General features: G+C 44.9%; 1 protein-coding gene across 4 annotated transcripts in view; it reads right to left on the bottom strand.

Moving 5' to 3' along the window:
* The window catches only part of cdc42bpab (CDC42 binding protein kinase alpha (DMPK-like) b), a 75,317-nt gene that overhangs the window by 3,601 nt on the left and 61,467 nt on the right, over window positions 1-10,249 (bottom strand). For 2 of the 4 annotated variants that reach the window (XM_038727287.1, XM_038727290.1), the window contains 18 exons: window positions 9,744-9,863; window positions 8,740-8,823; window positions 8,508-8,613; window positions 8,093-8,229; window positions 7,589-7,728; window positions 7,042-7,123; window positions 6,710-6,929; window positions 6,281-6,343; window positions 5,807-6,060; window positions 5,570-5,694; window positions 5,162-5,376; window positions 4,684-4,781; window positions 4,291-4,375; window positions 3,800-3,923; window positions 3,420-3,537; window positions 2,701-2,818; window positions 2,408-2,565; window positions 1,415-1,489 (listed from right to left, as the gene is read on the bottom strand). In XM_038727287.1, the coding sequence (XP_038583215.1) occupies window positions 1,415-1,489; window positions 2,408-2,565; window positions 2,701-2,818; window positions 3,420-3,537; window positions 3,800-3,923; window positions 4,291-4,375; window positions 4,684-4,781; window positions 5,162-5,376; window positions 5,570-5,694; window positions 5,807-6,060; window positions 6,281-6,343; window positions 6,710-6,929; window positions 7,042-7,123; window positions 7,589-7,728; window positions 8,093-8,229; window positions 8,508-8,613; window positions 8,740-8,823; window positions 9,744-9,863 (2,322 nt within the window). The remainder of the gene's footprint in view (window positions 1-1,414; window positions 1,490-2,407; window positions 2,566-2,700; window positions 2,819-3,419; window positions 3,538-3,799; window positions 3,924-4,290; window positions 4,376-4,683; window positions 4,782-5,161; window positions 5,377-5,569; window positions 5,695-5,806; window positions 6,061-6,280; window positions 6,344-6,709; window positions 6,930-7,041; window positions 7,124-7,588; window positions 7,729-8,092; window positions 8,230-8,507; window positions 8,614-8,739; window positions 8,824-9,743; window positions 9,864-10,249) is intronic. The other 2 variants (XM_038727289.1, XM_038727291.1) reach the window with 2 other exon arrangements.

The following is a 10,249-nucleotide window of genomic DNA, read 5'->3' as shown; positions in this document are numbered from 1 at the left end:
GAGGACAGATGTAAAGTCAGACTGCATCACATTGCTCCCACTCCCACCTCGTCTTCCACTACATTCCGCATCATCAGCAGATGAACAGCTCAACTGACCAGAAATGATCAGCTGAAGGAAAACAAACATGCAGGCAGGCCACATGAGGAGGAGTGAGGGGGTGGGGGGGTGGGGGGGGTTTGGGTTAAACCTTCATACTGGCTTGCATCGCCCCTATGTGAGGAAGTTTAATCCAAAATAAAAGACATGGTGCCTGCCACGCCTTCCCTTTCAAACAAGCAGAGCACTGTAGAAGAGAGAGTTTGGTCCAAACACAGGACGTGTGTGGTTTAGTATTTGTGGTTTTCTTTCCACTTCAGTGATAATGTCCTCAGGTTAGGGGATTTATAATTATCTCATGCGCTGTATGATTACACATTTTTCAGTTGAGTGCACAACAGTCGTCTTCGGTTTGGCTCCAATCTAAACGTGCACAAACATGTTTGACCTATAAGCACACTCATCCTACGCTCTCATTTCTACTGTCTACAGTGAAACTGTGAACATCACACATTCACACCTTGTGATGCGGCGCGCACACACAGGAGCCTTTCACACACAGGACTCAATGTAGCTGGGCAGCTGTGTGTCTTTTCATACGCTGGCTCTTTAAAGCCGACGATGTATAACACTCCTGCAGAGTTTGTGTATTGGGAGGAGCTCTGCCCAGCTACATTGTGTATATATATATATCTTTGTCTATGTGACCTTATGTTTAAAAGCACTCAGCCTTTCCACCCATATTTATCAGTAACTGTAATTTCAACCAGAGATGTGCGTCAGAATTCACTCCAAACCGTGCAGCTGCATTCCATCCAATTTATAATCAATCATGTTGTCAGGTGATTTATTTGATCGTTTCAGAAAGAGTAATCTCCTGCAGGGCCCTGGTTGAACCGACTACACAGCGTACTTATCATTATTATTATAGATCCCTCCGGCCTGGTTTTTAGAAACATGGGCAGGCTGTCAGGGAGCTGTGTGGAAGCAGACATGCTTTGTGATTGGCTGGGTTGGCAGCGGTAGGAAGAAGGATGCAAAATGGCTGAGCAGCGTTGCACCATTTAATCAGCAGCCAAAAATGATACAGGCCGGGTGAGGGACTGACTGATGGTGCAGCAGCTGATGCTCCAGTGACAGATGTGACAAGCCATCAGAGGCTGCCGACATGGCGGGGCTGGAATGGTGCAGCGAGGGGCTGTGGGGCGGCCAAAGGTTCGGTAACAACGTGCGATTGTATTTGTGTTCTAAATGCACCTCATGCTAATGTGTTTGCTCGTAAACAATACACTGTGTTCTGCATGTGGGTGCTTATTCAGTGTCACAGTGCTCTCAGTTGTGTGTTTGGTGCAGTCGTTGCAGCTGTTGACATTACCTTCATCTTACTAAGCAGGGTCCTTAAAGCCCTTTTCAGATCGGGGGTCTTCTCCGATGGTGAGACTGCCTGCCACTGCAGAGGAGAGTTCAGACTCAGCGCCCAGCCCACAGACAACATGCTGGGGTGGGGGGGGGGGGGGGCGAGGCACAGCTGGGTGAGGGTGAAGGGAGGCGAGGAATGGGGCAAAAATGGAAGCCGACGGCATCCAGGCTTATGGGCCATGAGGATGAGGAACCACAGGGAGGATGGTAGGCGGTTTGGGGGTGAGTGGATGGAATAGGGGAAGAAGTTGCCCAAAACCGCAAAAGCTACTGCAGTTAATGTTTGATCCTAAGTTTGTGAGGGGCATTCCACAACCAACGCTGCGGGGTCGCTATGTTTTATGAACATGAATCGACACAGGTGATGATTGAGACAAAACGTCACCACTGCCTGACTCAAGTTAAAGATGTGTTAAAGGGATATAATAAACATTAGTCAGTGTCACCGTGTTTAGGGGTAAGGCACTAACAGTCTGTAGTGGGAGAGACCTCATTGATCTGACTACAAAGCGCTGACATCACTGGGAGCTAACCAATCAGAGAAGTGGGATGAGGTGAGAGGCCTGCACCCAGAGGCCGGGATGTTTGTGACAGATGGGACAGAGGGAGGAGTTCTTTCAATGGGGAACAATGTGATCGGGTTTTTCAAATATTTGATCCAGCTTCTACAATCGCATGGCAAGGAAACAATCATCTGCATTTGGACTTGTTCATACAAAGCTGATGCTGGGTTGACATTAATTCTGTACTCGGATCTATAAAGTGGCTGTAAAACAATCTGTGCCCTGATTTGTTAGTAGAAACTAAACTATACAATCAAGACAAGCTTAGTTGTTTAGGCCGACTACGCCAAACTCGCAGTCCTCTCTTACAGAGACAGTATTTTACAGCAGTCTTTACAGTCAACCGCACATGAAGCTGTATGTTCAGTTTCAATGTATTCACTGACCTCTCTGTCAAACTGGGAGAGCGGAGCATCGCCACAGTCCATGCCTCCGCCAGAGGACAGGGAGCTCTCAGAGGGAGAGGTCATGGTCTGCCGCTTGGATCCGTAGCTTCCCCCTGACATCTCTCTGCGCAGAGCGCTGCCATTCTGGGAGGATGAGCCTGGAGAGAGAGAGAGAGGAGGACGAGTGGAGGGAGTCAGGGGACAGCACCAAGCACGTAGCCACTTGGAAAAGGTCCATCCTGCCACTAAAGCGGCTCTGGATCTGACAGAGTTTAAGGGCTGCTGTTACTCACGTATGCCCAGTCCGCTGCTGGCGCTCATGGAACGGCCCGGCTCGGCCCGGTTCTTGGTGATGGAGGGGATGCTGACTGAACCACTGAAGCCCGCGCGGCTCTCCTGAACACGGACGTTCTGGTTTAAACACACAACAGAGCGCGCGCACACACACACACACACACACACACACACACACGAGACAGAGTGCAGTGCGGGGGACAGGAGTGAGGAGGGTGCAGCTATAAACGTTACATGCTCAGACAACTCAACACAAATGTGGCCCGTATGTGATTGAGGTTTGGGCAGATAGACAAATAGACAAGCATGCTCGGTCTCCATAAACACACAACCTGAACTTTGGAGGATTAAAAAAGCATGAGGGAGAGGAGGATCATTACATGATCCAACTAGGCCTCTCAGGTTAGTTTACAAAATATGGAATAAATTGAAAATTGTGCAACTTTCTCTGCTCAAATCCCAGAGTGTTGGCATGCTACAGCAGACATCAAAGGATAAAGGACAGGGTTCTGTGGAAGCACGTCTGCACACACACACACACGCATCTTAAACAGTCCTACTGTGTTTGTTTTTATATGTTTGTGTGTATAAATGTGCTTATTTCATGTGTTTTTCCCAGTACATGCCTGTGTTTGCCAGTCTTTAAGGAAGCTGCGTGTGCACCTATATGTATTTATGAAAGTGTGTATGTGTGTGTGTAATGTGTGTGTAGATGTACCATGGGCAGGTCTTTAAGGATCTGGATCCCGTCTCCTGGTCCCATGTGGGCCACGTGGTTGAAGTTGGTGGGGTTGGAGATCAGCTTGTTCCTCATCTCTGGATCTCGCAGCATCTCTCTGGAATCACAAACACACATGGAAAACTCAGTACTCAGTGAGTACTTTCCTCCATTAAAATGAATTCTACCTTATGGGCAACGGGCACAGTGTTGCTGTGAATGGTTTGCTGTCAAACATCTTCAACATGCAATAAAGGTTTTGTATTGGTGTTCCTTAGCGAGAAGGCAGATGTTTTCAATGCTGACTACATTGTTTTATTAGTTTCTACTCTCAACAGTTTGCACATTTTGTTGCAGTCCTCGCGCTGCAGGTAAACTACCTCCTCTGCTGAAGTCGTTCCTCCTCAGGCACCCTGAAGGAGAAGCGTCTCTTGTTGTTCATGCTGCGCACCATCTGCTTCCTGCTGTTGTCTGACGTCTCCGGGACAACCAGCTCATCACCCTCTGGAAGATCACAACAAAGCCACGGGCGTGTTTACATTAAACACTCCAAGTTGTGAATTTACTTTGGTGGCTGAGAGTGACACGTCAAACTTTCTACTGTTACTGAAGTTGCTTTTGTTCTACAAAATATATTATACAAGACAGATATTTTATTACACAGTGACAAAACTGCTTAAAATAGTTCAATTTTCTACAGTTGCCCATCAACTAAAGAGTTTTGCAATGACAACTGCCTCTATCAGCAGCTGGAAACGTTTTACTTTTCATATCACAAAAGAATAAATCCTAGACTTTATTGTGTCATCCTTGACATGTTTGTAGTTTTTAGCCATGTGAAGCTTCACACAATACACTTGTAAATTCTTACCGGCCATCTTGTTTCTAAAGTAGATAAGCCGGACTGTTTCCAGTCCCAGCAGGTTCAGAGAGCCGTCAACGTTCAGAGGTCGCACCTGAAGGGGAAGAAGAGAATTAATCAATTTGCAATAAATAATTTCTGACCAGTAATCATCCGTTTTATTCTAGAAATGTACTTTATAATGTAAAATCTGAAGTAAAGGAAATTTCAAAATCTGGTTTGTTAATGTGGCAGGAAGAAGAATGAGATCAGATTACTATGGTGACAGGAGCAGAGATGAATTCATCTAATCCACCAGGTGGAGCCAGAGATGCCTCCACCTGTCTAATTTACTTGACACTCCCTTGCTGCTGAGGCTTCATCATGTCATATTCACAACAGGCCGCAGTCCCCTGCACTGACCTTCTTGAGAGGGATGGTCTGAATCCACTCCATGGTGTTGACATCAAACACATCAACAGCGTTCTCACTGTACACTGACAGGTAGGGGGCGTTGTAGCCTGAACAGAAACAAACACGAGTTGTATAGTGAGTCTTTGGTACAGTTTAGTCCCTTTCTATGGTCAGGACTCTTTAAACTAGATGTATGTTCCTATGGTTAATGTTTCATCATGATGTGCATTACACTAAACACACAACAGATGCATTTAACGTATTAAAAAAACAAACATACCTTTCATTTTGTCTTTCTGACAGACTTTGTTCATTTGTTATAATATGATCTCATGGTAAGTTATACAGTAGACATGCACATGGTGAATACAGTGACTATACTGTTATAACTGTCCCTGGTGAGGGGATGTGACTCATGACATTGTGTTTTTTAACCTGCATGTTTTATAACCATAAAAATGAACATTCATTCATGCAGTGCACTTACAGGCAGCGATGGGAACAGCTGGCCACATCAGCTCCTGCTGACGGGACCTGCGGCCCTGGGAGTCCACATATACTCCTATGGAGCTGAAGCAAAGGAGCAGCTCTTTGCTGGAAATCTCCACGGCACAGAGGGCATCCAGGCCCTGCTGCGGGATGAAGGCCAGGGTGTGGTCCTCATGGTGGAGGAGGTTAACAGGGGACATGTCACCATGGACACTGTGGAGGTCATCGGAAAACAGAGTCAGATTTGTTAGATTCAGATTGTCATTTAATAAGAAATGAAATACATTAATACGCCGTTTTTAACAGTGTATTGTAGCTTTGGATTTGTATTAACACATGACAACAACCTAATATTCCAGGGATAAAAAACACTGTATGTAGGTCAGTTGATTAACAGGTAGAGTACCTGTAGCGGGTGAAGCCAGACTGATATCCTACATATAGACGCTCGCTAAGCAGACCCATCCACTGAACTTGCCCCGGGGCCTGCACCTCTCGCAGCCGACGGTGACGTGTTTTACTCTTGTTCACCTGGTGTGCAGGAGCACAAATTGGAAACTGTTTTTTACAGCAGCAAATAATATCCACTAGATAAAAAGAACGAGGTCTACTATATTCAACAAATCTGTTAGTGTTTTCTCACCTCGTAGCATATGATTTGCCTCTTCATGGCCACGCAGAGGCAGGTGAGCGAGCCGTTGCGGACGGGGCCTGAGACAATGCTGTGGCAGCCCTTTGTCTCAGCCAGCTTGTAGGACTCAGTCTCGCGGCCGTCCAGGGCCTGCGTGGGGAAGAGACGGACGTGGCGGTTCCTGCCGGAGATGACCGCCAGCAGCTGCTCCTGTAGGATCAGGTCGATGTGGTGCACCTTCTTGTTGTCACCCACCCGGATTATCTCTGCGGATGGAGGGAGAAGACAGGGGTGAAGAAAGGAGTGCAGATAAAAGGATAAAGGGGAGTGGAGAAAAGATGTGGTGAAGATAAGAGGAACTGAAACAGGCCGTTTTGGGAGTGACATCAACATACCTACTCTTTAATAAAAACATTTAAAACAGCGTTAGACGGCAAATGAAACAAGTCAACAAGAACAAAGATTTTAAAAAAGTGTGGATCTTACCATCTTTGGTGACATGGATGACAAAAAGGCCTTCCTCGTTGCCCAGGGCGACACGCTCGTGATCTGAGGGCGAAGCAAATGAAGCAAGGCGGCCATTTCAGTGCCAGTAAGGGGACATAAAAGGACATTCTGTTCAAATAATGTTCCAATCTGCTAGTTTCTATTTTCATAACATGATGAAACCAAACTGCCGGGCTCAGAGACTTTCTCTGATCTAATCAGTAGTCTGTGAAAACAGCTCTGTCTGGAGCAACTACACTCCACTGCAAATACACAAATAAGGATCTTTTATTTGTAAGATAATCTGGGACCTTGCTTAGCAGTGACATACTTAAATTGCTTTCTATAATAGCCCTACCCTGTTCAGTTACTCTCTTTGCCAAGCTACTCTGTGCTTTTTGAGCAGGAATGCGAGTGCTGAAGGCCCACCTATGATAGCAGCAGACTGTGTTGTCTTGATGAGCGGCAGGGTGCTGTCGTAAGCCTCCTTGGGCACGTAGACGAAGCGCTCCTTGAGCTTGTTCTTCTTGAGGATGCGGTGGAGCTCGTTGAGGAGGCCCACCCATTTGTTCCTCTCCTGATCGCTGTCGGCCAGGATCAGGATGGAGGGCTTGTGGCTGCTGGAGGGGGAGAGCTGGGACGCTGTCACCTGAGGAAGGAAGAGGGACAGGGTGAAGGGTCACATTAGATTTTTTACAGTATTAAGCGATATTTCACTTTTTATTTTTTACTTTCAGTGACAGACAATCAACAGAACTTACTCTGAATATACAGGGGATGTCTTTGCGGCTGGCGTGGATGACATCAGAGGCCAGGACAGAACTGACTGAAAACTCTTCATCCCTGATTCAACAGGAAATCAAAGGTTAGACATGCATGACCTAGAGCTGCAAAGACAATTTATCTGCAACTATTTGTTAATCAATTCTTTCAGATGCTTTTCTAGCAAAAATGCAAAACACTATCTAGTTTAATGAAGATTTCCTGTTTTTCTGTGTCATATCTAACAGTAACTCTAATATCTTAAGGTTTCAGACGGCCCCGTGAGAAATTCACCCTTTTTTAATATTTCATAGACTAAACAATTCATCTAAAAAATAACACATATTAATCAATAATAAAAATAATCATTAGCTGCAGCCCTAGCAGTTCCACATCACTTTTACTAATATCTACAGTTAGTTTACTTGTTTTATTGTTTGTTTGAAGTACATAGTAAACTATCTTGGATTCAAAACACCAGGATATTTAGAAGAAAGTAAGTACAGCATTTGAAGTCACCAAGAGGAGTTTCTCTACTTCTCTTACCTCATATCTATGACTTGGCTGACTACTACACTTGGTAGCGTGGCTTTTCCTTCTCCCAGTTCGTAGAGGAACAGTTTGAAGTCACACACCACAGCCATCGCCCTCTGCCAACCCTTCTTCACCCCTGTCGGTTTGGGCACCTACAACACACACAAAGACATGGTTTAGTGATATAATGCATGGACTTGTACAATAGCTCATAGTTAAACACCTTCTACAGTGTTATAAAATGTAAAGGTGCCAGTTCAGAACTATATAAACATATATAAAAATAGTTTGGAAGTCAGATGTCCTCCGAAAGCTAGATTTCCTCTTTGTGGATTCAGGAAGAAATCAGGGGGAGCGATAGCCAAGTTTATTTGAGTTAAGATGACGCAAACAACTCAGAAACCAGGGCTTGTCTCAAGGTCTGCAAACATCTGCATTGTTTTCAACAGACTATTTAATTGACCGAGTCACTGTCTGGGGCCAAAGACAACCAAGGTCTTTGTCAGTTTCACTTACCCTGACGTGCCCTTCATAAGCGGTACCAATTCCCCTCTGAGGGTCAATACCCAGCGGGCCCTTAGTCTGGTCCTGAGGCACGGGACACACAGCTGGAGCTTTGTCCGCACATGTTACATGGCAGGAGAAGTTACACACTGGACATGGAGACAGAGGGAGACAAAATAGGAGAGGTTTGACTGGTCAAGTATCAATGAAGGCAAAAGGCAAAGCTTTGTAGCTTAGCTTTGTACTTCCAATCTTTAAGTTCCATGGACATTTGTTGAACTTTACCATGAGAAAATATAAATCTGAATCATTAAAGTAAAACTATTATACAGGTTTGGGTGTTTTATAGAGATCCAATCGGTTAAATCAGAGTTAGCAGAAAACAGATTTTTTATTTTGCTTCACCTTCCGCTGTTCCTGTCCTTACCTTCACAGGTACAACCTTGACGTATGAGCCCCACCATGAGGGAAGTGCACTGGTTGCACTTTGTGGGCGTGTTGAATGACTTCACCACAAACTGATGTGCTTTGGGCTGTGGAGCGATGAATGAGCAAGATAGACATAATCAGTGGCTATAACATAACATGATGTTTACTGTGGCAAAACTGTCCCAACAATCAAGTGTGATCCTACATTAAAAAAAACACACACATCTAACCTTAGGTGAGGAGCGTCCAATACTGCCGTACCCTCCTGAGCGCATGGTTGGGGTCTGGACTGTGCGAGGAGGATGATCTATCAACTGCATGACAGAAAAACAAAAGCATTAAGCAGTGACATACATCACTGTTTCTTGGCTGTGTTTGTGACCAATATATGAGTGACATAAAACTTGGTTAATAGGCCAAAACTTCCCAAGAAGAAAATGTCAAGAAAGACATTCTGTGAGTAAGGTCAGAGATAAAGTGGAAAATGGAGGGGACAAAATTATTGGCTGTATGGATTTGACCATCAAAACTGGTCTACAGTGTTTTTTCTACATGATCATATTAGTAGAATAGCAGGCGATGGGCAAGGTGATGGCCTGCAACTGCATCTTGTTTTGTTCACATCCATAGCGTTCTACTAGTTTCAGGATAACTCCATTATTACTTTTTGTTTTGAGGAACTTGCAAGTCATATCTGCATACCTGCAAAACGGTTAACAAGCACCACAGACAGACAGTCATAATTAGGACACTGGTATTCACTTGCAGCAACCATATTCAACAACAGTCTGAGAACACACTAAGTTCAATTTAGACTGGAGTCTACTGGTGGGCTCTAATTCTTTTCAGTTGTAGTGCTCGCATTTCTTCATAATTGAGTTACTCACAATTCACAAGGGCTGACCTATTTGACAAGCCAAGTATTGTGAGTTGGTCTGAGCAAGTCAATTGTCAACTGAATCGGCACAAGGAATATTTGGACCCATTTTTCTTGTTCCTCGACATGCCAGACATACAGATGCCAGGTTTAAAGAGAGGCTCCTGATGAGGTTTTCTAACCAACAGGATGGGAAATTGCATCCGACCACTATCCAGATTCTATACTAATACTATTGTATTTCACTGCTGCAGTGGTTGTCAACTTAAGGTTGCCAACAGTCATTTAAAAAGTACTAGGATCACAGCCTCTATACAAAAACACTTGTTTCTTTCCCAGACTAAGGGATTGTCTGACCTCTATGGGCTCCACGTCACTAGCCATAGAGGGTGAACGCGAGCGGGACTTGAGGTGGGATTTAGGGTCATCTTCCCGGGATGGCGTGTTGGAGGGGGTAAAGTTATCCATAGAGTCCACCTGAGGAGAGAGAGGCAGGATAGAGGAGTGGGAGAGGTCACAGGGACAAGTAAGATGAGGAGGAAGAGACAGAGGGAAGAGTGTTAGTTCAACAAAACAAACCAGATATGTAGCATCCATGCTTAAAGAAAAGGGCAGATGCCATAATATACAAATGGAAAACAGATTGTGGTCAAGATATGTGGTCATATCCACTGGACTTTCAAAGCTACAGAGCAGAACTGACCACAACTTTATTGAACCCCACATATTATCACACATGGGAACACATCACAGCCCAATGGCCATGCTAATTGGGGACACCACAAGCGTGTACACCATACACCATGCATCGCCATTCACAAAGCTACAGTGAAGACTAAAAAGAAAAAACACACAGATACCAA

Source organism: Micropterus salmoides, unplaced genomic scaffold, assembly GCF_014851395.1.
Source record: "Micropterus salmoides isolate LMB-PRFRI ecotype aquatic unplaced genomic scaffold, ASM1485139v1 Ms_hic_scaffold_18, whole genome shotgun sequence".
In the NCBI taxonomy this organism is placed as follows: domain Eukaryota; kingdom Metazoa; phylum Chordata; class Actinopteri; order Centrarchiformes; family Centrarchidae; genus Micropterus; species Micropterus salmoides.
This window is presented reverse-complemented; position numbering and strand designations above follow the sequence as displayed.